Source organism: Salvelinus alpinus, chromosome 22 (assembly GCF_045679555.1).
Source record: "Salvelinus alpinus chromosome 22, SLU_Salpinus.1, whole genome shotgun sequence".
Classification (NCBI taxonomy): Eukaryota; Metazoa; Chordata; class Actinopteri; order Salmoniformes; family Salmonidae; genus Salvelinus; species Salvelinus alpinus.
The window spans coordinates 14207876-14235142 of record NC_092107.1 but is presented as its reverse complement, the minus strand read 5'-3'; the positions used below and the strand labels follow the sequence as shown (position 1 = coordinate 14235142).

At 46.5% G+C, this 27267-nt stretch overlaps 2 protein-coding genes across 7 annotated transcripts; both read left to right on the top strand.

Moving 5' to 3' along the window:
- Positions 1-1718: 1718 nt before the first annotated feature.
- On the top strand, positions 1719-22973 carry LOC139549059 (smoothelin-like protein 2). Of its 6 annotated transcripts, none has more exons than XM_071359157.1 (10): positions 1719-1936; positions 2438-3170; positions 18185-18266; positions 18376-18618; positions 18733-18795; positions 18907-18973; positions 19114-19257; positions 19571-19691; positions 20921-21072; positions 22003-22973. In XM_071359157.1, exons 2-10 carry the CDS (start codon positions 2472-2474, stop codon positions 22127-22129), a joined length of 1698 nt encoding a protein of 565 aa, XP_071215258.1. In that variant the 5' UTR covers positions 1719-1936; positions 2438-2471; the 3' UTR covers positions 22130-22973. The 6 variants fall into 6 exon arrangements, with proteins under 6 accessions (XP_071215258.1, XP_071215257.1, XP_071215253.1 ...); XM_071359156.1 differs by having other exon boundaries at positions 1721-1936; positions 2443-3170; positions 19568-19691; XM_071359152.1 differs by having other exon boundaries at positions 1721-1936; positions 19568-19691.
- A 1396-nt stretch (positions 22974-24369) lies between these two features.
- On the top strand, positions 24370-26038 carry LOC139548703 (homeobox protein SEBOX-like). The gene is made up of 3 exons (XM_071358440.1): positions 24370-24382; positions 25012-25214; positions 25322-26038. Exons 1-3 carry the CDS (start codon positions 24370-24372, stop codon positions 25946-25948), a joined length of 843 nt encoding a protein of 280 aa, XP_071214541.1. The 3' UTR covers positions 25949-26038.
- The last annotated feature ends 1229 nt before the right edge of the window (positions 26039-27267 follow it).

Below are 27267 nucleotides of genomic sequence, written 5' to 3'. Positions count from 1 at the left end.
ACATTGTTTGGAGAATGGCAAGTGGATTTTGCTCATCAAATCAAATGTTATTTGTCAAATGCGCCGAATACAACAGGTATAGACCTTAAAGTGAAATGCTTACTTACAAGCCCTTAACCAACAATGCTTTAAGAAGTTAAGAAAAAAAAGTGTTAAGTTAAAAATAGAAAAGAAGAAAATAGAAAATGAAAGTAACAAATAATTAAACAGCAGCTGTAAAATAATAAGTGAGGCTATATACAGTAAGTACCGGTACAGACTTAATGTGCGGGGGCACTGGTTGGTTGAGGTAATTGAGGTAATATGTACATGTAAGTAGAGTTAAAGTGACTATGCATAAATTATAAACAGAGAGTAGCAGCAGCGTAAAAGAGGGGTCTGGGTAGCCTTTTGATTAGCTGTTCAGGAGTCTTATGGCTTGGGGGTGGAAGCTGTTAAGAAGCCTTTTGGACCTCGACTTGGCGCTCTGGTAACGCTTGCCGTGCAAAGCAGCCCACTAATTCATTTTAAAGGATCGGTGAAGTAAATGTATTTGCCATGATTTATCCAGATATTCAATTAACACACATTGACAGAACAGGAGTTGTTAGGAGTTCTCTTCTTTCTCACCCCTGCAGATCTAGCCTGGTTAAAGCACCCTGAATGCAGCACTCAAATGAAACAATGGTGAGCACCGCATTCAGTCTGATTTAACCAGGCTACAGTAGACTGTGGTTCCTGTGGTGGCTGGTTGTTGTGTCTCAGCCAAGCAGACTTACATAAGACCTTGGGTATGAGGGAGGGAGGGAATTACGGATGGAGGGATGTCCAGGGTGGACAGTCAGTCTGCCATCGTAAATCACCCCCCTCCCAAGCCACCTCTCCAACCCCCTGTGTTTACAGTAAACAGTGGGGTGGAATGTAAAGTTATTTGTGTCTGTTCGTCTGCTCTCATTGTGATGGTGGTGCAGGGCAGTGTTAGTCCAAGCCACCCATCCAACCATCCCAGCCAGACCCCCACTCACTCACTCTCCAATCTGATATGGAATGTTTGCTCTGCTAGGGTCCTGTTACGCGGGGGAGGGGAAGAGAAGAGGGGTGCAGCCCTACCCTTCACTCACCAGGCTCAAACCCAGCTACCCACTTTGACAATACAATCTTAGCAATAATTGTTCACATCACAATACAACTATACAATGGAATACTGACAGAGACAGGCATTTTCCACTACTTGGATGTTCTGTTTCACAGATTACCTGAAGTCAATCATTATCTTGCCCGTCAATCTCTCTCTCATTAAATGTAATCTCACAAGTTTATTTGTCCTGTCTTATCTCTCTTATCTTGTCCACCCACCTATAATAATACAATTAGAGAGAAAGAGAGAGGGAGGGAAAAGACAGAGGCATGGGGGGGAAGAAAGCGTCAGTTTCCCCCCTGATGTATGACAGCACTGCTAAAAGAGGGAGACAGCCGGCGGGATTGACAAGACTTGGAACCGAAAGAAATTAGATCAGAGAGAGAAAGATGGAGAGAGAGAGAATGCTGCTTGAACGTCCTGCTGTTAAAAGTTCACTCGGTGAGAGAATGACACAAATACACTAGGAGGAGGAGGAGGAGGAGGAGGAGGAGGAGGAGGAGGAGGAGGAGGAGGAGGAGGAGGACGAGAGGTGGGAAAGGCAACATCAACACAGATGATTCCTTCCAACAGTTCACCGAGTGCTGGGAGGGATAAAGAGGAAATCTAGCCCGCCTCCGTCTCTCTCTCTCCCTCCTTCTCACTTTCCCTCCCTCCTCTCTCCTCTGTATGCCTGCTCCCTCCCCCTGACCAGTGGAGAAGAGGGAGATTAACCTGAGTGAGTGTGTGAGAGAGAGGAGTGTTTAAAGCCGGGCAGAGCAGAGCAGACACTCATAGCTGGCCAGCGCTGAGGGGGAATACTATATTGGAGCTCGAGAGGTGAACTTACGTATGGGTTACTACTATCTCTATCTGTCTCTGTTTCTCTCTCTCTGTCTCTGTCTCTGTCTCTGTCTCTCTCTGTCTGTCTGTCTCTCTCTGTTTCTCTGTCTGTCTGTCTGTCTGTCTGTCTGTCTGTCTGTCTGTCTGTCTGTCTGTCTGTCTGTCTGTCTGTCTGTCTGTCTGTCTGTCTGTCTGTCTGTCTGTCTGTCTGTCTGTCTGTCTGTCTGTCTGTCTGTCTGTCTGTCTGTCTGTCTGTCTGTCTCTCTCAGACACACACACACACTGTACTCACGAAAACTAAGTTACAATTACCTCACTGGTTTAATTCTCAACAGCCTTGTCACATGCCTGGCTTCAACACAGATTGTATCTTTTTACTTTTCTCCTCCCGTCTTTCAGAGTCTGTCATGTTTGAATAGTGTTTGCTTTTCGAGAGACCTCAGTATGGTCATTCGGTGTGTCGGAGCAGCCTGATAAATGTGAGCTTTGACTCGGCAGGATAGTGGACACCCTGAGGGACCTCCTGGGGCGCATGGGACCTGACGGTTCAACTGCAGCTGACAAGACTGACTCCTCCCCAATCTCCATTCAAAGTGTGTGTGTCTGGGACACTCAGACAGGAGGAGGGAGCAGCCCCAGAGAGAGCAGAGAAGACCCAGTAAGGAACACAGCGACTGGAGGCAGTGCAGCAGAGATGGACGCAGGTCCTCTGACAGCCGAGGGAGAGGGCTCCTCTCCAGAGGGCGAGACGGTGTGCTCCGCGCTCGCCCGCTACGAGGCCACACTGAGGGATGCCGTGCGTGAGATCCACGTGGACGTAAGCGCCTTCAAGCAGGGCGTGGAGCGCCGTCTAGTGGAGGCGACGGCCCACGCCAGCGATGGCCCCCTAGGCCTGGCTGTGGCCCAGCTGCAGCAGGAGAACCGGCAGCTCCGGAGCCAGCTGGAGGCCCTTAAACATCAGGTGGAGCTCCTCACTGGGATAATGTGCGACAGAGGCGCCCTGATGACCAACAACAACAACAACCAGCACCAGCCAGCGTCCTTCCAGGCCCAGACACACAGCAGCAGCCAGGGGAGGGCGAGCCCCCAGTCCCCCTCCACATCCCCCACCTGCCCTGCTGGTGGCCCCAGTATGGGAGCCCTGACCGGGTCAGCCTTAGGTTCGGCCTCCAGCCCCACTGCCACCCGCTTCTCCAGCCGAGCTACCTTCGCTGTGTCCAGCAAGACTAACGTGAGTTTTATTAAATATTTTTTTATTATTTCACCTTTATTTAACCAGGTAGACCAGTTGAGAACAAGTTCTCATTTACAACTGCGACCTGGCCAAGATAAATCAAAGCAGTGTGACAAAAACACAGTTACACATGGGCTAAACAAACATACAGTCAATAACACAATAGAAAAATCTGTATACAGTGTGGGCAAATTAAGTAAGGAGGTAAGGCAATAAATACGCCAATAGTGGTGAAGTAATTACAATTTAGCAATTTACACTGGAGTGATATGTGCAGATGAGGATGTGCAGGTAGAAATACTGGTGTGCAAAAGAAAAACTAAAACAAATATGGGGATGAGGAAGGTAGTTGGTTGGATGGGCTATTTACAGATGGGCTGTGTACAGCTGCAGCGATCGGTAACCTGCTCTGACAGCTGACGCTTAAAGTTAGTGAGGGAGATATAAGTCTCCAACTTGAGTGATTTTTGCAATTCATTCCAGTCATTGGCAGCAGAGAACTGGAAGGAAAGGCGGCCAAAGAGGTGTTGACTTTGGGGGTGACCAGTGAAAAATACCTGCTGGAGCGCAAGCTACGGGTGGGTGTTGCTATGGTGACCAGTGAGCTGAGATAAGGCGGAGCTTTACCTAGCAAAGGCTTATAGATGACCTGGAGCCAGTGGGTTTGGCGACGAATATGTAGCGAGGACGAGCCAACGAGAGCATACAGGTCGCAGTGTTGGGTAGTATATGGGGCTTTGGTGACAAAACAGATGGCACTGTGATAGACTGTATCCAATTTGCTGAGTAGAGTGTTGGAGGCTATTTTGTAAATGACATCGCCGAAGTCAAGGATCGGTAGGATAGTCAGTTTTACGAGGGTATGTTTGGCAGCATGAGTGAAGGAGGCTTTGTTGCGAAATAGGAAGCCGATTCTACATTTAACTTTGGATTGGAGATGTTTAATATGAGTCTGGAAGGAGAGTTTACAGTCTAGCCAGACACCTAGGTAGTTATAGTTGTCCACATATTCTAAGTCAGAACCGTCCAGAGTAGTGATGCTAGTCGGGAGGGCGGGTGCGGGCAGCGAACGGTTGAAGAGCATGCATTTAGTTTTACTATCATTTAAGAGCAGTTGGAGGCAACGGAAGGAGTGTTGTATGTTGTTGAAGCTCGTTTGGAGGTTTGCTAACACAGTGTCCAAAGAAGGGCCAGATGTATACAGAATGGTGTCGTCTGCGTAGAGGTGGGTCAAATAATCACCCGCAGCAAGAGCGACATCATTGATATATACAGAGAAGAGAGTCGGCCCGAGAATTGAACCCTGTGGCACCCCCATAGAGACTACCAGAGGTCCGGACAACAGGCCCTCCGATTTGACACACTGAACTCTATCTGAGAAGTGGTCATTCAGCTTTATACACTGGGGAGACTGGGTTGGGGTTATGGCGAACATAGAGATACATTAGAGCAGTAGACTATGTTGTGAACCTCCAGTTATCTAATGAAAGGGTTGTATTTCATTCTGTGGTGGTGACAGTATGTGGTTCTGAGAGACTGTCAAGATTGTGCAATGATTCATCCAGACTCCAGAGTGTGTTTATACTAAATCATGATATTGGGGGTTGAATAGACTTTCTTGGCCACTTCACTGAGATGATGTCAGAGCTTTGACAGCGGTGGGGAAACTCGGGTCATATTCAACTTAATATTTAAACACGCGAGCGGAGTAGATACCAGATGAAAGCAATCAGGATCATTTCCCATCGCTGAACATTTTTGGTCGAAGTAATTGCTTATTTTAATGTCCGTCCAGCCTCTGCAGTCTGAGAAAGAAGCTGTTCTTGTAGCGTTAGATCTTCTCTTTCCTGAGAGTGATAGATCCTCGGAAGAATATACCTCTCCCTTTCTCTCTCTCTCTCTCTCTCTCTCTCTCTCTCTCTCTCTCTCTCTCTCTCATGAATGGTTCTTTTGCGCTCATATACTGCTATCATGCTGCTGACAACATGTTGCTCGAGAATCTTCTCCCACTATTCTCTTTGTTGAGTGGCACCACAGCTTGCGCAACCTTTTTTGAATGGATTCAATCGTGTCCTTCAGTTTTACGAGCAACAATAAACACAGTACATTGTTTCTCACTTACCCCTATCCAGACATTCATTGGGACATTTGACTAATATGAGGGATTGAAAGACAAAACACGTGTACTTTGTTATAGTTGACGAAATGCTAACGCTGTCTATGTTGGTCAGTTCTAAGGTCCAGTACAGTTTGACACTTGTTGATGAGGTTTGGGTGGGAACTCAGTGATAAGTCTGGGAAAGTTACCCTCTTAGTCCTTGGTGTATTGTAAACCACAGTAGTGTCTGTTTGAAAAGTCTGAGGTTTCTCTTGACTGTATCCCAACACAAGGCCCTAAGGCTATGCTGCTTTGGAAACTACAACGGTAACATTCACCCTTTTATAAGGTCAATATTCAGATTTCCTCTTTATTTGATTCCAAATCATTCCTCTCGGCTCTGAGGTTCTTTGTTGTGTCTTGGTTGTAAACTCACAGCAGCTTTCTGCAAACTAACCCTTGACGGTCTGGCACGGATGTTGACTGTTAACTGTGACTGCTCACCCACAGCCGTAGACGCAACAAACACACACACACGTACACAGCATGTATGCAAATGACTGATGTCATGCACCTCATCTTAACAAAGTATGTTGTAAAGCATCTGAGGATTCTTATCTGATGTAAATATGTCGGTTCGTATGAAACAGAGGTTCTTTGTTTCTCATAACAGATTGTTGGAGAGCCCCCTTTTTGTGGCCAAAACATTTTTCTTCAAATTTCCCAACAACCAGACAGATTGGATCATAATACTGTAGAAAACTAATGTGAGTTCCTCATCTATTGATCCAATTCATTCATTCTAGTGAATATTTACATGTACCCGGAACTCAACAGGGAGACACTATCCTATTCAGATTTCCCCTACAGCCCCATCAACACCTTTCAGCTTCAATGGCCATGTCTACACTTGACACTTACATGCGACTTCTGCTATCAGAGTACGAAGATTGGATTGAAAAGACAGGTCTAGACGCAGAAAAGTCGCATTAAGGTCGGATTGTGTTCAGATCTCCCTAACCACCTCAGGAGGTGGTCAGGGAAGCATTGTGTGCGGATTTCTCCTCGGTCTGAATGCAACCAGGCTACTGAAAGCGCATACAGTGGGCGACGTCATCAGCTCTCCACCCACAAGTCTCCAGAAAAGAGCACACTTTTTCATTAAACGTTGGAGGAAATACATTCCTAGCATGTGAGAAACGTGTTTGCTGGTGTAACAGTTTAACTTTCGTCCGTTCCCTTGCTCGAACCAGGGACCCTCTGCACACATCAACAACAGTCACCCACGAAGCATCATTACCCATCGCGCCACAAAAGCCGCGGCCCTTGCAGAGCAAGGGGAACAACTACTTCAGGTCTCAGAGCGAGTGACGTCACCCGATTGAAACACTATTAGCGCGCACCACCGCTAACTAGCTAGCCATTTCACATCGGTTACACTGGCCTCATAAATGCTAGCCAGCTAGCTTATTTAGAAAAAACTATATTTTTGTTTGCTAGAGTTATGCTAACATGTTTGCCATCTCTTTAGCTTTGCTAGTTAGCATGCTGGCTAGTTTGAGGTTAGCTGGCAAGTTAGCTTCAGTAGTTGGCTACTGCCATCAAGTTGTTGTTGTTGTGTAATCAGATTTAGCCTGTTCCACCGTTTGCAGAATGCTAACTGCATTTGAATATAGTGTGGGAAAAGGGAATCCGGACACAATGTGGACACAGTAGACACATTTAAATGTAGGTGTAGACGTGTTTGGAATTCCATGACCAGAACTCCATGATCAGAATACAAAAGCTGCATGAACTGTCAAGTCTAGACACAGCCAATGAGAGATAGAGAAAGACTGTACAGTATGTTGACTTCGTAAAGACCGATGGGGCTGTTTCAGCAGGTCTGAGGGAGGGAGCCGATTGCGCTAAGGACCTCCAGGCACATCTGAAGATGGTTTTGCAGCCCTGGAGTTAAGCGTCACCCCACTGAGAGAGCACAGCCAATTGGGATGTGTGCGGGCCTGCACTTTCACTATAGGGTTGGTTACAGTACATCCCCACTGGGTGCTTGACTGTGCCTTGGACACCTGACACTCTGATGCAGATAGATATGAGTCTCTCTCTCTCGCTCTCTCAATCTCTCTTTCTTTTTTTCTGTCTTTTTTTCTCTCTTTCTCTTTCTCTCTCCTCTCAATCTCTTTCCTTTTTTTTTCTCTAACTTCCCACCTCTCGTTCCCTCCCTATTTTTCTCTCTCTTTTTACTCGCTTCCTCTCTCTCTCTTTTTACTCCCTCCCTCTCTCTCTCTCTCTCTCTCTCTTTTCTCTCTCTCTATAGAGCCCTCTGGTCCTGACTGGGCTGTGTTTTTATGCAGTCTTACGTGGCTGAGCACAGTTCATCAGAAGTTCCCCTCGGTCCCTTTGAGCACACACCAGCTCCCCCAGAGTCTGAGGAGGACAGGTAGTGGGTTTCACTGGGATAATTTGATACTTCTCTCAATAGAGAAACTATGAGCCTCTACCACTGTGCTGGTCAAGGCTGCTGCTCTGACAATACTAGACAGGAATCCTCCTCCTCCCTCCTACTGCTCATCCTCCACAGCCACCTACGTCCGTCAGTCTGTCCGGTCTCTGCCGAGGAGTCACACAATGCTGCCTGTCGCCAATTACTCCACCATAGCTGCTGTCTGAAAGGGCTATTGTGTCGACATTCTGCCTCATTTGAAGTACATTGACCGAGGAGGGGATTAAGAGGAGAGGGTCACCCAGGACCCAGCCATCCCCAGACTCCACACTCTGGGCTTCAGGAATGAGTCAGGGCCCCCTCCAACACTCCCCCTTCCTCCCCTCCTCTCACAGACCTCCTCTTCACCTCTGCTCCACTTGTAGCATGCGTCAGAATTCACTCAAGTACTCTCAGACACAGGCATGCTTTCACAGACAGACCACACCTGCATACCTCCAACCTCACGTTCGCTACATTCCTCGGTGTACTCCCGTTGAGGAGAAGAAAAGATGAAGATGATAGATGAAGATGATCTGGATCGATTCCACCCAGGTCACAATGTTATCTTTGACAGTTAACGTAACTACATAACACAGGACCACAGTGTGAATCCTTAGGTACCTCACTGTCCTGCCCTGGGCTGGGTTGTGTTCATGGGGGCTGTGTGTGTGTGTGCGTGCCTGGTTGCGTACGTGCGTGCGCGTGTGTGTGTGTGTGTCTTCTCTCAGACTGAGGCATCTTCAGGGCATGTGAACCGACGGACTGGGGCGGACGTGTGTGTGTGAGACTTTATCAGTGGAAACTACGTCAGAGCACGCTCACACTGTCACCGCAGACACAGACACACACCGCGAACGTACTGTACAAACAACCCCCACTGCGTCCTGCCCTCAACACACCTCCAACGGTAGGATCCCATTGCGTACACTAAACACACACATACTATTATACAGTACACATGGAGAGGACTTCTAAAGAGGAGCTGAACACAGGTTTTATTATCAAAACCCCTCAAATCAGCTGAAAGCCAACGCTCCCTGTCACTGCTACACGTAAAATCCCCCCCCCCCCCCCCCCCCACACACACACACACAATACACCAGCATCATATACTCTCTCCGCTCCCTACAATACAGGACCCCCGCTATTAACATTACTCAACCACCGTCTTCTGCACTGCTGCTCAAACATGCAATTACTAACAGACTGCTTGGTTTACCTTGCAGTGCCATAGGTGCGTGTGTTCGTCACAGTCTAGTATAGTCTGATGGATAGATTGTATGAATGGGGGGGGGGGGGAAGCATTCATCCTGCTCCAAACCAAATGACTGTTTGTGATGGTTGGCTCACGATGTGCACGTATGCACACAGCAGTGGAGGCTGCTGAGGGGAGGACGGCTCATAATAATGGCTGGAACGGAGCAAATGGAATGGCATCAAACACATGGTAAACATGGTAAACATGGCTCTCGACCTTCGCCTCTCCTGAGGTCCGTACGGGAGTTGCAGCGATGGGACAAGACTGTAACTACCAGTTGGGGAAAAAAAGGGGTAAAAGTAGCAGATCTCTCCACTCGGGCCGTTAAAGGCGAGAAACATGATGGGAGCAACTCAGCAACATCAAACAGCTCCACCTCCGCTTCTTTTTCACTATTAAAATGGTCACATTCTCAGAATATGTCTTTTGAGCTTAATTAGAATGGTATATGCCTTTTTGTTTTACGTGCCTGAGTTGGAAGTTTCTATCACAAGTCTTTCAAGAGCACTTCAAATCTTTGTGTGCGTGTGCTTGTGTGTGTGTGGGTCTGTGTGTGTGGGTCTGTGTGTGTGTGTGTGTGTGTGTGTGTGTGTGTGTGTGTGTGTGTGTGTGTGTGTGTGTGTGTGTGTGTGTGTGTGTGTGTGTGTGTGTGTGTGTGTGTGTGTGTGTGTGTGTGTGTGTTTGTGTGTGTGTGTGTATCCCCATGATAAATACGCTTGACATTTACAGCACAGCCACAGAGACTCCCCTCCCAAATTCATAGCTCTCTCACAATGGAACAGGGTCTTTTATTCTCTGCCTCTCTGTGTGTCCCCTGCCTTGGCCAGGCCATCCAGCCCAGAGCTCCAGATTCCTGGCACAAACCCCTCAGCATAGTTATTAATACAGTGGAGCTCAGCCTGAGAGAGAGAGACGTACATTTCCTCAGTGAAAACAATGTACTGAGCAAATGTCAAATTGGCTTTTTACCAAATTACCATACGACAGACGACGTATTCACCCTGCACACCCTATTTGACAAACAAACAAACCAAAACAAAGGCAAAGTCTTCTTCTGCTTTGTTGATTTCCAAAATGCTTTCGACTCAATTTGGCATGAGGGTCTGCTATACAAATTGATGGAAAGTGGTGTTGGGGGAAAAACATACAACATTATAAAATCCATGTACACAAACAACAAGTGTGCGGTTAAAATTGGCAAAAAACACACACATTTCTTTCCACAGGGCCGTGGGGTGAGACAGGGATGCAGCTTAAGCCCCACCCTCTTCAACATATATAGCAACGAATTGGCGAGGGCACTAGAACAGTCTGCAGCACTCGGCCTCAGCCTACTAGAGTCTGAAGTCAAATGTCTACTGTTTGCTGATGATCTGGTGCTTCTGTCCCCAACCAAGGAGGGCCTACAGCAGCACCTAGATCTTCTGCACAGATTCTGTCAGACCTGGGCCCTGACAGTAAATCTCAGTAAGACACAAATAATGGTGTTCCAAAAAAAGGTCCAGTTGCTAAGACCACAAATACAAATTCCATCTAGACATCTATACATACCTCGGCCTAAACATCAGCACCACAGGTAACTTCCACAAAGCTGTGAACGAGCTGAGAGACAAGGCAAGAAGGGCCTTCTATGCCATCAAATGGAACATAACATTTGACATACCAATTAAGACCTGGCTAAAAATACTTGAATCAGTTATAGAACCCATTGCCCTTTATGGTTGTGAGGTCTGGGGTCCGCTCACCAGCCAAGAATTCACAAAATGGGACAAACACCAAATTGAGACTGCATGCAGAATTCTGCAAAAAAATCCTCAGTGTACAACGTAAAAACCCCAAATAATGCATGCAGAGCAGAATTAGGCCGATATCCGCAAATTATTCAAATCCAGAAAAGAGCCGTTAAATTATACAACCACCTAAAAGGAAGCGATTCCCAAACCTTCCATAACAAAGCCATCACCTACAAAGAGATGAACCTGGAGAAGAGTCCCCTAAGCAAGCTGGTCCTGGGGCTCTGTTCACAAACAGACCCCACAGAGCCCCAGGACAGCAACACCATTAGACCCAACCAAATCATGAGAAAACAAAAAGATAATTACTTGACACATTGGAAAGAATTAATAAAAAAACGGAGCAAACTAGAATACTATTTGGCCCTAAACAGAGAGTACACAGTGGCAGAATACCTGACCACTGTGACTGACCCAAACTTAAGGAAAGCTTTGACTATGTACAGACTGTGAACATAGCCTTGCTATTGAGAAAGGCCGCCGTTGGCAGACCTAGCTCTCAAGAGAAGACAGGCTATGTGTACACTGCCCACAAATGAGGTGGAAACTAAGCCAAATGCCAAATGTATGATCATATTAGAGACACATATTCCCTCCGATTACACAGATACACAAAGAATTCAAAAACAAAACAAATTTTGATCAACTCCCATATATATATTGGGGAGTTTATCGAGAGAGAGAGAGAGAGAGAGAGAATAAAATAATAATAAACAGAGAATATGAATTGGCTGAATATCTCTACTCTGTCAGAGATACGAAGCAGAGACAGATCCTTACCAAGTACAGGCTGAGTGACCACCGATTGGCAATAGAAACCGGCAGACATAAAAAGACATGGCTACCCAAAGAGGAGCGTGTATGTGGTCACTGCACGACAGGGGATGTAGAAACAGAGATGCACTTTCTCCTTTACTGTGATAAATATTCCTCACCAAGAGATTCATTATTCACAGAAATGTCTACATTTATTCCAAATTTTATCTTATTAAACCCAGAGGAAAAACTAAAAATACTCATGGGCGAAGGAGCAATGGCTCCTCTTGCAGCCAAATATGTATTTGCCTGCCATAGCCTGAGGGACACTGAATAATAACATCTGCATAGTAAGCAGTAACTTACTTATTATGACTGTTATTGTTATTACTGTTATTGTTATTACTATTATTATTGTTGTTTATCATTCCAAGTAGTAATGGTATGGGTGGTAATGGTAATGATAGCAGTTTAATGATGGTGGTGGTGGTAGTAGTGGTAATGATGATAGTAGTTGTAGTACCGATGTAATGGTGAAGATGACCGTTATTTAGTTATAAGTTAGTTATAGTTTCATTTTTTTATTACATTACATTCGATTATTGACTGTTACCATTTTATTGTTACTATTTTTATATTTAATTTTGTATTATTATTTACTGCCATTCTATATTATTATTTGTCATTGTTTATAATTTTATTACAATGTATATTGTATACATTGTTGCTTTGGCAATATTGAATTTGAGAGAGAGAGAGAGAGAGAGAGAGAGAGAGAGAGAGAGAGAGAGAGAGAGAGAGAGAGAGAGAGAGAGAGAGAGAGAGAGAGAGAGAGAGAGAGAGAGAGAGAGAGAGAGAGAGAGAGAGAGAGAGAGAGAGAGAGAGAGAGAGAGAGAGAGAGAGAGCAAAAGAGGCCAGAGTCAGGGGTGAAGGGGGCTTGAGAGAGGCATGCGAGCAGGGCTGGGCTGGCTGGCCGGCCGCTCCCCTCCCAGGCTGCCCCTGGCTTTCCTAATTACTTCCAGACAATGCCCTGTATTTCCCATCGCCGTGGTTACAGGTTCCACTGCCCTCTACATTCATTGTTGGCCGTGGGTCCCGTAGGTAGGGAGAGAGAGGGAGGACTCGGAGGGAGGGAGGGAGGGAGGGAGGGAGGGAGAAAGAAAGAGGGAGGACTCGGAGAGAGGGAGAGAAAGGGATGACTCGGAGGGAGGGAGGGAGGGAGGGAGGGAGGGAGGGAGGGGGGGAGGACTCGGAGAGAGTGACGGAGGGAGAGGGAGGTAGGACTCGGAGAAAGAGAGGGAGGGAGAACTCGGAGGGAGGGAGGGAGGGGGAGTTAGGACTCGGAGAGAGGGACGGAGGGAGAGGGAGGTAGAACTCGGAGAGAGAGACGGAGGGAGGGAGAGAGAGGGAGGACTCAGAGAGAGGGAGGGAGAGGGAGGACTCGGAGAGAGGGAGTGAGAGGGAGGGAGGACTCGGAGAGAGGGAGGGAGGGAGGGGGAGGGAGGACTCAGAGAGAGGGATGGTGGGAGAGGGAGGACTCGAAGGGAGAGAGAGGAAGGACTCGGAGGGAGGGAGAGAGAGGGAGGACTCGGCGGGAGGGAGAGCGAGGGAGGGAGGGAGAGGGAGGACTCGGAGAGAGAGGGAGGGAGAGAGAGGGAGGGTGAGGATGGGAGAGAGAGGGAGGACTCGGAGAGAGAGGGAGGACTCAGAGAGAGAGAGGGAGGACTCGGAGGGAGAGAGAGAGGGAGAGGGAGGTAGGACTCGGAGAGAGAGAGGGAGGGAGAACTCGGAGGGAGGGAGGGAGGGGGAGTTAGGACTCGGAGAGAGGGACGGAGGGAGAGGGAGGTAGAACTCGGAGAGAGAGACGGAGGGAGGGAGAGAGAGGGAGGACTCAGAGAGAGGGAGGGAGAGGGAGGACTCGGAGAGAGGGAGTGAGAGGGAGGGAGGGAGGGGGAGGGAGGACTCAGAGAGAGGGATGGTGGGAGAGGGAGGACTCGAAAAGAGAGAGAGGAAGGACTCGGAGGGAGGGAGAGAGAGGGAGGACTCGGCGGGAGGGAGAGCGAGGGAGGGAGGGAGAGGGAGGACTCGGAGAGAGAGGGAGGGAGAGAGAGGGAGGGTGAGGATGGGAGAGAGAGGGAGGACTCGGAGAGAGAGGGAGGACTCAGAGAGAGAGAGGGAGGACTCGGAGGGAGAGAGAGAGGGAGGACTCGGAGGGAGGGAGAGGGAGGGAGGACTCGGAGAGAGGGAGAGAGAGGGAGAGAGAGGGAGGACTCGGAGAGGGGGAGAGAGGGAGGGAGGGAGAGGGAGGGAGAGAGAGAGGGAGGACTCGGAGAGAGGGAGGGAGGGAGAGAGAGGGAGGACTCGGAGAGAGGGAGGGAGGGCGAGAGATGGAGGACTCAGAGAGAGGGAGGGAGGGAGAGAGAGGGAGGACTTGGAGAGAGGGAGGGCGGGAGAGAGTGGGAGGACTCGGAGAAAGAGGGAGGACTCTGAGACGGGGAGGTAGGACTCAGAGAAAGAGAGGGAAATAGTGTTTGTTTTATTATTATTATATATATATTATATTTATACATTTTCAAACAGACAGACAACAACAGAAAACGTATAGTATGAATTAGTGTTTGTATTAGACTTGTTTGCACTGGTTTGACTCAACACTTTTCATGCAGCCATACTGTATGGACTAGAGAGGGTGTGCTGTTTTTGGTGAGCGTCAGATTGGAGCACGTGTCCTAGCACCTCCTAACTTAGCTGATTGAATCATCAGACAGGCATGTCATATCACCAGGTTTTATTGATTTGTTTTGGTGTCGGTAGGCTGGGACACCGATGTCTTGCACAGCTGGTGCCTTGTAACCCGAGAGCGTACTACTAAGCCTCTTGGATCTTGGAGATGTCGAAGTTATTGAGTCCTGCTGTCCTGGGGAGTCGGTCCCATCTCCCTCCCCTTACGCTCTCTCAATCTTACATGGCCTTCCGCATCACACACACACACATCCTACATGTCGTTCTGCGGCACGCACACACAATCTTACATTGCCGTATGCGTCACACTCTCAATGGTACATGGTCTTCCAGCCCCTGACCGGAACATACGGTTATCTTATCTGTACGCCAGTAACATTGGGGTATATCTATTCTTAACCTTTGACAGTGTTTTATGGACCCTGCCTTGTGACTGAAACCCTGGAAAATCCCAGTAACAGAGGAGAGATCCTGAAGCAGGTTTAAAGGGGGATTAGAGGTGGGAGGCTCGCTGAAGCCCTTGAGAAGGATATGCGTGCCCAGTTAGTTTAATACAAGGGCCTGTGTGTGTGTGTGTGTGTGTGTGTGTGTGTGTGTGTGTGTGTGTGTGTGTGTGTGTGTGTGTGTGTGTGTGTGTGTGTGTGTGTGTGTGTGTGTGTGTGTGTGTGTGTGTGTGTGTGTGTGTGTGTGTGTGTGTGTGCTCGGCCAAACAGCCTCGCTCCCACAAACACCCATCAGATAAGGCACGGGCCCCTGTAGTCAGGTGATGTAAAGAAAGTGTTCAAAGGGCCCCCCTCGTTTCTGTAGGACCAAGGCGCTGACCTGGGTCTCCCTGCTAAATTGCAGGCTTTGTTGGTCTTTTGAAAGAACAGGTGGTTTTGTGTGTCTCTCCCTCCATGAGGACTTCCCTCATTACAGAGCAAAGACCCCTTTTATACCTGTGATGAGAGGCCCACTATAACTGTACTGTCTGCTTGCTCTGAACAGCTCTGATGGCTGTGTGTGTGTGTGTGTGTGTGTGTGTGTGTGTGTGTGTGTGTGTGTGTGTGTGTGTGTGTGTGTGTGTGTGTGTGTGTGTGTGTGTGTGTGTGTGTGTGTGTGTGTGTGTGTGTGTGTGTGTGTGTGTGTGTGTGTGTGTGTGTGTGTGTGTTCGCGCACACGTGTGTGTGTTCGCGCGCATGTGTGTGTGTTCGCGCGCATGTGTGTGTGTTCGCGCGCATGTGTGTATGCGTGCGGTATGTGTGTGTGTGTTGGTGTTGTTAATTTGACTTTAGAAGGGGGTGCAGAGATAGTTAATATGTGATAATGTACTGTACCCGCCTGGATGAGTAATGTACCTTTTTAGTCCCAATATATTTCTATCCCTCTAATTGTCTTATTAAATGATCATGAAGGTACATTGAAAGCATGTGTTTGCATGCTGTTTACCACAGTCTACTGTAGCATTGTTTATACATAGATATTTCCTCCTATTGTGTTTGGAAACTGAGACCGCTACGTTGTGAAGCGTTTATAGAACAACGTCCTGTATTGGAAAGGATTGGTCTGTGATCAATGGAAAATGTCAATATTCCTATTAGTGAGGCTTATTGTATGGAAGGGTGGTGTTGTCCATAAGAGCTGGCTATCTTTGTTTCTGTGCCCAACACTGTGCCCAGCACTGTGCCCAAAATCCTGAGTGACACATACTGTCATACCCCCACCCAAATCAACCCCCCAGCCCAGTTCTCTCACAACATGCCCCCCATTGTCTTCATGTTCCATTCCGCAACCACTCAATACGCTGCACCCCTTCATTGAACCGTCGTCGAAACTGCAAGACTCGCAATATAACAATCCACTTAGATGATCTGTTTGCACATCAACATTTCTATGGCGTGTTGCCAGGAGGGACATGGGACAGCTGTGATATTTACACCCACATGAAAGTGCCATGTGCCTGGGAGAACCCACTGTCCCACTCTACTACCACCACCACCAGTTACCATCTGTATTCAGTCTCATACCCTTGAATGCTGTGTTGGCCCTGATGCTTTTTGTCCGTACTCTGCTGAACAAGGTCGGAGAGAGGGGGAGGGAGGGAGAGGGAGAGGGAGGGAGAGAGGGAGGCGTTTAGGAGTGGGGTTACAGTCTTGCTGAATGGGGAGATTCTAATGTAGTTATCCACTCTCAGGTCAGGTGTGCCTCCCTAGGGAGAAGAGAGAGTGGAGGCTCCTAGAATGGCTACATTGTTGATCCAGTGTGCCCACTAGCACTGCTTCTAAGACAATAAAGACATAGAGACTGAGAAACTGAACACACAGGACAGGGGGTTTCATCTTTGATCCAGCCCTGCAGGCTAAGACTGAGCCCCCCAACCCCCCCACCCCCCGCCCCTTTCTCTCGTGAGTCTGTGTAGCAGACTGAGGGCTTTTCCACATTTCCTACATCCTTTCACGATTTCCTCCAAATATTTTATAGTTCCCCACTGATAATACAATGACGCACTCTCAGGGACCGGGGGATTTGTTGTTCCAGTGAGGCGGAGAGAAGGGCTGTTGTGTGCCCCTGCCTGTGTTGTGTGGAGAATTGGTGTCTGTGGGTGTTGCTCTGTGGGGTGTCCCTTGATTCCTGGTCCTCCTCTTAAATATAGATTTGAAAAGTGCCTTCCTTTTGTTGTCCATAAAATTCAGCTGCAGAACTATTTGACGTTAACTTTGGTCCAAGATCAGATAAAACCGAGGGTACCCTCTACGTTCGATCGTTGTTATCCTAATAGATCTGCCTACTTGTATCGTCAGGCCCAGAGCACCACAGTCTTACACACATGTCTGGTGGCCCATTCAGACAGGGGGAGAAGCGTGGCTTAGTACAGAAAGTTTCCATGGCTGGGACACACCAAGACAGGAGGAGCTTTGAGTTTCAGCCAGAGCATCAGGGTTGATCAGGGCTCAGGGGCTTCCATGGTTCAGTGGGGGAAATGTGTCTCCCTCCATCACCTTCTCCCAGTGGGACAGCCAGCTGTTCCCAGCTCCCTTCGGTCCTCCTAATGCGACACACACACACACACACACACACACACACACACACACACACACACACACACACACACACACACACACACACACACACACACACACACACACACACACACACACACACACACACACACACACACACACACACACACACACACACACACACACACACACACACACACACACACACACACACAGACACACACACAACCCAGCAGCAACAGCATTCCTCTCTGCTGAGGTCACCTGGCTCCTCTCTCCCCTACAGCTCAATTACTGATATTATTTTCACTGGGAGGAATGTACCCTTTCTTTGATAATAACTGTATATAATAACTTGTATTGTATGTGTGTGTGCGCATGTGTTAGTGTGGGTGTGCGTGCTTACGTGCATACATGCATGTGTGAGTATGTGTGAGAGCGAGAAAGGGCAAGAAAGAGCAAGTCAGAAACATTACACATCCTCCACAGACAAATCACACAGCCCTCAGTCACTTCCTGGTTGTCTTCCTGAAAGACTCCTCTGTGGATTGGCTGGTTAGTCAGGCACACCGTGTACTGAGCGGCAGTCACATACTAATGAAAGTAATAGATCTGGTGCGGTAGTAACGTTGTAGGGGGATTTTACAAGATAAATACGGAACAAGAATGTTCCTTGGCCATGGATGCCATGAATGGGAACTTGAAACATGTCAGCACTTTGAAATGACTTGATCTGATCATGTCTCGGATAACATGCATATTTTGGCATCCAAAAGTTGTTCACGTGTTTTAAAGGGCCTGTCATCAAAATAGAAGATACTGTGACACCTGAGTAGTCTGGGTTGGGGTGTTCATGTGATTCTCTCTCTGTGTCCTGTAGAGTATTGAACGTGAGGAGCCAATAGAGGTGGATCCAGCCCCTGTATCCCCTGGACTGGAGAATGGACACTCTACTGACCCAGGTAATGACTGCTCTATTCTCTACCATCTCAGCTACAGTAGAAATACAGCCAAACTTACCAACCATATACTGTATGAGGGGATTTATTTTCTCAATGCTTGTCCAATCAGAAAACTCGACAGTGTCACATGGAAAAAGCTCGCCAGCCAATAACAACGTCCCGTATGAAAACACGGCCCCTGTTGCCATGCGGATGCCCCACCTACCCATCAAAGCCACAACCAAAACGGCTGACCCCTCAGTTATGAAGAGCGAATCTCCCACCAGTCCCGTACGCTCTCAGCCCTCGCCTGTGTCAGAGCCTACTGACAACAACCAGCCTCAAGCCATCCCAGAATCCCCCATTCAACCAGGTAAGAGGCACCAGACATCAGCTAAAAGCTCTTGACTTCCATATCTTTCTCTGGTTCTTCTGATCCGTAAGCCATAATATCCTTTGAAACACTCTTTGTCTTTTTGCTGTTTAGTGTCTTCTATGAAGACATGGACCCCCAGTCTCAGCCGAGGTCTGGGCTCTCCTCGACTGTCAGGTAAGAGGGATCTATCAAGTCAGGCCTGTTACTAGAACTGGAACATACCAGACTCACACAATGATTTATTCCCACAGTTTCCTTATCTGTTCATTGATTTGTCATTTGCAGAAAAGTCCTTGTCCGCTCCCCTAAAGTCAGTGACTTACTCTGGCCTCATCCAACACAACACAGACCGGTGAGTGAACTATTCTTTACTCAGTCCTAGAGAATTGAGATAGTCCGTGCTTTAACCAACATGCCATAACCCACTTGCCATTTCGAATGGCCTCATTGTGGCCCAAGATGTGTGACACTCCTCTGTTCTCCGTCCCGCAGGGTGGAAGATGTGAGCGGGGACATGCCCTTTGGCAGGGGAGTTGAGCGGAGGCGGGAGCTGGTGAGGTCACAGACATTGCCACGCAACCTTGGTGCTCAGGCCCGCCGGTCCATCTTTGAGAAGCTGGATTCTGAAGCCAGCAGGTACCACCGTCTCTCCTGCCACCATCATCTCTCTTTCTATGCCATCCATCCCTAAACTGATATGTCCTCTCCTTTTCCCTTATATTATCCCTCCTTTCTTCTGGGTAATTCTTAACTCATACTTCGGGTGCGTCCCAATTCTCTACACTTGCACTCTCTCTCTCTCTCTCTCTCTCAAATTTAACAATGGTGGAAAAACACCACTCAACCACGGGGAGTGTGCAAGTGTACACTTCAGGAGAGAATAGGGACACGACCTCTGTCATGTTTGCTGGCTCATCTTGTTGACCCCTGTCCCCTCTCCTCTCAGTAGGCCCAAGCCCATGGACTCCAAGCCCAAGCTGAAGCGTTCTCAGAGCTTTGGTGTGTCCAGCGCCAGCAGCATCAAGCAGATTCTTCTGGAGTGGTGCCGCTCCAAAACCATAGGATACCAGGTGAGACTGTGGTGACAGAACACAGCTACACACCGGAACAGAGTCCTGGGCCGTATTCACAAACCACCTCAGAGTAGAGGCTGATCTAGGATCAGGTCCACCCGTTATGAATACACCTCTATAGCAGCCAGTAACAAAGATGATGAATATGGAACTGTCATCTGGTCACCTGAAATGGATCCACTACACAGGAGCAGTCTTTTGTCATTTTTGCTAGCTCCTGAAGAGGGCATTAAAATAACTCTCCTGGTTTCTCCATGGGTTAAACCATTAGCACATAGCGGAGCGTTGATGTGTTGATGAGAAGCAACTTGCCATGGTTATGCTGCATACTGAACTAAGCGTATTATTGTAGTATATTGTGTGTGTGTGTGTGTGTGTGTGTGTGTGTGTGTGTGTGTGTGTGTGTGTGTGTGTGTGTGTGTGTGTGTGTGTGTGTGTGTGTGTGTGTGTGTGTGTGTGTGTGTGTGTGTGTGTGTGTGTGTGTGTGTGTGTGTGTGTGTGTGTGTGTGTGTGTGTGTGTGTGTGTGTGTGTGTGTGTGTGTGTGTGTGTGTGTGTGTGTGTGTGTGAACATGCATATCCGTGTCTGCATGTGTGAGTGTTTGAGTTACGGCTCATTGCTAGGGCTGTTGGCTTCACTCTGCAGCAGCAGCTGTGCCAGTCTGTCCATGTGGCTCTGGTTAAACAGAGAGCTGTCACGGGCCAAGGCCGTCCCCGCAGAGCAAACAGCACCGGCCGATTCCCGCAGGCAGCTCCTCCTCACACTCAAATTAGAGACCTGACTGGCGCTCAACAAACATGACAAGTTGTATTTTCCCACTGACACGCTGAGGTTTTTATAGGCTAGGCTAAGGACACAAAAACCGTGAAATTACACAGTTCTGAAATCATGTCCAATTGGAGAGAAAGAGAGAGAGACGCAGGTAGAGGAATTGAGGATAAAGAACCATTCAGGATTCCTCTTCTGTTTTCCACATTATGACAGTTGGACCGACAGAGAAACCTAGGAGAGGTCATTTCATAAAGTTAGAATAGGTAGCCAATCATTTTTATCGTTTTTTTTGTTGTATGTCTGGTTTATTCTTACTCCTCTTTTATAGTATTTCCGTATTCCCCCACTAAACACATGTGCAAATACACCACACACACTCAGAGACATTTACAGTCCAGACACACACACACACGCACACACAACCACACACTCCTAACTCTGTTTCGCCGTCCCCAGAACATAGACATCCAGAACTTCTCGTCCAGTTGGAGTGACGGCATGGCCTTCTGTGCCCTGGTCCATTCCTTCTTCCCCACTGAGTTTGACTACAACGTGCTGACGCCTGCCGACCGCAAACACAACTTTGAGCTGGCCTTCGGGACAGCAGAGTAAGTGACTTTTACATTGTAATGCGCGTTATGTATACGTTCTGTATTTCTGAGCATTATACACATACCCGTGCACTTCTGTCTTGAATCATGTCGGAACGAATCATCCATTCATTATGTAGGAACATTGTAAGATCATCTCAGTGGGACAACGTTTTATGTATCGGGCCTATTCACCTGCATTTCCAATGTCGCTCTCCTCTTGGTTTGGTCAAGCTATGGACACTACAATGCTGTGCTTGATATGAAGGCAATCCCAAGTTACCTGTGTTGATACATTTAGAGTCACAGTGTCCCTGGCCACCATACAAGTAGAAATAACATTAACGGAATCACCTTCAGATTCCATTAATAGCGTTGATACATAGAACATTGTAGCACTGAGATGACCTTACAATGTTTCTGTTACATCTTGGTAACGAGTGTCTCCAGCCCACACGTTAAGCCAGCGAGGCAGCCGCTGCCAGAGAATACCCTCTCCTCGGTCCCCGCGGTAACCGCCTCTTCCCTCTGCTCTGCTTCCATCCGCCTCCCCTCACATTCCTCCAGCCTGACCTCACTACCGAGAACACCGCTGCTGCAGCACAGCGTCTCGTAGTCCTGCTGACACGTGGATGCATGCAGAACACAGAAAAAATATAGATCAGAACCATGTGTGCCTCTAGCCACATACAGAGAGAGTTCTAACACATGGGCTTTTGTACAATACCCCAAATTAGTCAACATAGTTCCATGTGATCTATTTGCCTGGTCCCGGGTCTGTTTGTCTTGTCTTACCAACCACACCGAATTATCATAGATATGAGTTGGGGAAAACAGTTCAAACAGATCTGGGATCAGGCTAATGAACGATCAGCCCCTTTAACTAAGGAATGAAATTGATAGTCCTGGTCTCCTCCTGACTTGTGCCGTGCCCTCTGTCTGATTCAGGGAGAAGGCGGGCTGTGACCGGCTCATCGAGGTGGACGATATGATGGTGATGGGGCGCAAGCCGGACCCCATGTGTGTCTTTACCTACGTCCAGTCCATGTACAACCACCTGCGCAAGTTTGAGTGATGAACGATGACCTGGCAGCTACTCGACGACATCACCGCCCCACCACCACTACCACCACTCTCTTGCCTTCAGGGACAGCAGCAATGCACACTGAGAGACGACACTTCCCCCTGCTGTAATGGACAGATTATTACAAGTATTTCTCCAGTTTGAGAAATGTTTCACTCTGCCATGTTGAGTGCTCAGCGTGGCTGGGTGGGGATTCCCTGAAAGTTCTGTGTTATGTTTCAGAGAGAGAGGAAGGATCTTTCTCCCTTTTTTTTGGTGACCGACCATGTTTAAGGCTTATATTGGCACAGTTGCTGTTTGAGAGAATGGGACAGGTTGCGGAATGAACTCTTTGCTGGGGAGAAAACCTAGTCCCTTTGAAGAAGCTGCAAGAGGACTTGAGCAGTAGGCCTATAACACTGGACCAAGGACAAAGGACTAAGGATCCAGAGGATTGACACTGTGGATCAGTCTACATACCATGTTACCATCATTTGGTTCCTTCTAGAGTTGTATTTGTTCAGGCCTCATTTACTTTATTGTTCCACTGTGGTTTTCTCAGACCCGAATGTGTCTACAAAAGGCCTTGCATTGCAGCACAATAGAAAAGCTATACCAAAGTGTGCCTTTACATCAGCCGAACAGAGGAACCAAAGTACACTCACTATAAAGTTGAAGGGTATGCTATTTAACGAGCTAGAAGTGCAAAGATTAACTGCACATATGTACCCACGAGATGCAAATGTAAAACGGCCTATGTTCATAGTGTTATTGCTATGGTTGTGATTTTTATTTTATTTTCATAGACAAAAAAAAGACAAAGAAATCCTGAATAAATTGTTACTTGTTTCACACACACCTTTGTTTTGTTTTTTTATGTCATAATTTTATAGTAGGGCTGTCAGTTAATTAATTAACTTGAGTTAACTTTTTGTAATTTTAGTGCACAAAAAAAAATGTATCGTGATTAATCGTCTGAAAACATCCAAAATACATAATCTATACAGATTAAAGAAAGTGTGCTTTATCAAGTTACCAGATTTTGAATACCATCACTTTGGACAAAATCAAGACCTTAAAATGGTCAACTAACGTGAATTCAACGTGAACTCAACGTGAACTCAACGTGAACTAATTTCACCATTTGTTGGATTTAGGTGAAAAGTTAGGTGAAGAAAAATATGAAAAGCCCTTACATTGATGACTTCTTGCAAATACAGTCAGTTTTGCACAATATCATCACAGATTTTTTGGTTTGAAATGACTTGGTAACAACGTTAGTTCAACCACTTTTTGCCCTGTAGGTTGTATGAAAAAAAATCTTAAATTAGAGCTCCAATTAAGCAAATTAGGCATTTGTAATTAATCTGATTAATCGACAAATCCTGCAATTAACTTGATTAAATGTTTTTATTGTTTGACAGCCCTATTTAATATATATATACATATATATATTTAAAGGTCTTCAGCAATACTTTAGCAATAAATGCACACATTTGAGGACCAAAATATGATTTGACTATTTTGCATGATCTCTTCACATAAAAGGAAAAAAAGGAATGGGGTGGGCAAGTCAATTGAAATCATTACTAATTGGCTCATTAAAAAAGAAGATATGGAGTTGGTTTTTGTACAATGTGTATTCCTCTAAAACCTTCCAGCTTCGTTCAGAAATGTACATTTTAGGATTTGTGTAAATTGGTGTATTTAGAGCTTTTCTCAGAAGTTGAACGGCTGTTCATGGGAATGGAAATCGATCACTAGGCTAATTGACTTCAATACACAGGAAGAGAAAGTGTGAAACCAGCCTTTGAAGTTGCTAGGCTTTTTCCTGTATAAAATAATAGTTAGGCTATAGTTTACTTTTCGTTCATCCTAACAGCAAATGGAGGGCGAAATAACAAATATGACTCTCGCAGTGAACATGGTTGGATACATTAGGCCTATGTAGATTGACTCTACTTTGTGCGTCCAACAAGGTCTGCCTGCCCTGCGCTCTAACCTCCACGGGGTTCCTCTTTGCAGTCGATTGCCCCGGGATGAGATCTGACAGTCTGACACAGGGAGTGTCAGACAATAGCGACAGCGGAAACAGCGGGTTTATACACCATTGCTGCTTTCATCTGTTTCTTGTCAATTCGTGGCAACGTCACCATCTGCATTTCAGGATTAGACAGGTGGGCACTAGGCTCCACTATAGGCCTATAACACCTGAACGTGCCCAGATTAATTTGGAGTGGACCGTGGGCGGTATGGGATTGAGATGTGAGTTCCCGCTATAAGAGGGCACCGCTACCCAGGACTGAGCGCATCATTTACGCATCAACAGACCGAGCTGTAGAATTATGTCTCTCTTCATCAATCATGAATTCACTGCACACAGACTGACTGACCAGAAAGAGATGGATTTTACAGCACATTTTGGAGACCAAGGTCAATGTAAAGGTAGGCTATGTAAATAGTTTTCAAATGTTCAGGCTGTAGGCCTATTCGTAAAAGCTTACCATCAACGTAAAAAAAATATGTTACAATAGTGAGTTATATTTGTTTATTGACTTTTATAGTTTCCTTTAGGATTATTTTATTATGAATAGCATTTATTAATTAAATTGTCAATATTCTGTCTAGATTTTGCCTAAAATAAATAGAGCACAAAGAAACAAACAAAAACAAAGTCATAATATATAGAAAGATATCCATTGATATAAACAGGAATGCAGATGAAAAGAAAACGAAAACATACGGTACATTTCGTTTAATAATTGTCTTGAATAATTTTATAACGCTATACCGGTATTTTGGACTACTTAAATAATCATCTATGAACCATATGTTTGGCCAAATTTTAATTTCAATTTTAATTTCTCACATTTTTTGTTTTTGTTGTTGTTAAGACGTGAGGAATGACAATGGACTTTCATCACCTGAACCTGAGAGAAGCGTGTGTACAGAGGGCCAAAGGAAGCGCAAAAGAACCATCTTCAGCCGCGCACAATTGTCTGAGTTGGAACAAGCTTTCGCTCTGACACCGTACCCAGACATCACTCTCCGTGAACGCTTGGCCGCACATACGCATCTACCTGAAAGCAAGATACAGGTTTGTGCAGTGATTATAACTACAAGTTAGTTATTTACACTTTCTGTATATATCTATGCATTTAGGCTAGAACAACATATTTACCTGACTCTACTCATTGTTCATAGGTGTGGTTCCAAAACAGGCGGGCAAGAAGTATCAAGAGTGGAAGACTCAACAAATCAACTAAGCCTACTTCTGGAAGAGGAGGTGCAACATGCCAACCTCTCCCAGTGGTTCCCTCCCCTGGTCCCTCCTTCACTCCAACCACAATGGGGGAGATGTTCCGACCAGACCAGATTCAGTGTGACGATGGTCAGCAGTTCTACTCCGACTGGATCCGTCTCTACAGCAACCCTGTGTCTCATCAGCCTACACCCGTCTCCCCAAACCTGGCAGAATCCCTACTGTGGGAGGAAGACCGCCGATCTCACCTGGGATCTCTTGCTACTACCACTGCACCCATTGGAAGGCAAGCACACTCCTCGCGGCCATACCGGGATGGGTTCAACCAGCCCTGCGTGGGCACCTCAGGGTATAGGAACTTTAATCTACAGACTCTAGCTGGGTCACAGGCCAGATATGGTCACCAAACCTCAGTGGACCAGGTTGTCCCCTCCCATCCACAGCAGATGTACTGGGATGTGACTCAAGGACAGGTTCATCATCCTCAGGTGGGCCCCCAGACCTCCATCGGATACATCTCAGACCTGATCTATAATGCTGCTATTGTCACCAACTTCCTGGAGTTCTAATGTCCTGTCCCTGCTTACCTATAGCCTGGTTGTCTCAGCTCTGGTGGTGCTGTCTTGCCATGAGTTGGCAAGACAACACAAACAGATGTAGGACCACTAGGCTATAATGCTTGCCCAATACAGTACCTTCAGAAAGTATTCACACCCCTTGACTTTTTCAACATTTTGTGTTTCAGCCTGAATTCAAAATGGATTAAATATTATTTTTCTCATCCATCGACACACAATACCCCACAATGACAAAGTGAAAACATGTTTTTAGACATTTTAGCAATTTTATTGAAAATGAAATACAGAAATATAACATTTACATGAGTATTCACACCCCTGAGTCAAAATACTGTATGTTAGACTCACCTTTGGCAGGGATTACAGCTGTCTTTCTGGGTAAGTCTCTGAGTTTTGCACACCTGGATGGTACAATATTTGCACATTATTCTTAAAAAAATTATTTAAGCTCTGTTAAATTGGTTGTTGATCATTGCTAGACAGCCATTTTCAAGTCTTGCCATAGATTTTCAAGACGATTTAAGTCAAAACTGTAACTACGCCATTCAGGAACATTCAATGTCATCTTGATAAGCAACTCCAGTGTACATTTGGCCTTCTCCTGTGAATTTGTCTCCCGGGTCTGTTGGAAAGCAGACTGAACCAGGTTTTCCTTCAGGATTTTGTCTGTGCTTAACTCTATTCTGTTTCTTTTTATCCTAAATAAAACTCCCTAGTCCTTGCCGATGACAAGCATACCCATAACATGATGAAGCCATCACTATGCTTCAAAATATGAAGAGTGGAACTGAGTGATGTGTTGGACTTGCCCCAAACATAACACTTTGTATTCAGGACATAAAGTATATTTCTTTGCCACATTTTTTGCAGTTTTACTTTAGTGCCTTATTGCAAACAAATGCATGTTTTGAAATATTTGTATTATGTACTGGCTTCCTTCTTTTCACTGTATTGTGGACCAACTACAATGTTGTTGATCCATCATCAGTTTTCTCCTATCACAGCCATTAAACTCTGTAACTGCTTTAAAGTCACCATTGGCTTCATGGTGAAATCCCTGAGCAGTTTCTTTCCTCTCCAGTAAGTCAGTTAGGAAGGACACCTGTATCTTTGTAGTGACTGGGTCTATTGATACACAATCCAAAGTGTAATTAACTTCACCATGCTCAAAGCGATATTCAGTGGGTGCTTATTTTTTTTTTTACCCATCTACCAATAGGTGCACTTCTTTGCGAGGCATTGGAAAACCTACCTGGTCTTTGTGGTTGAATCTGTGTTTGAAATTCACTGCTCAACTGAGGGACCTTACA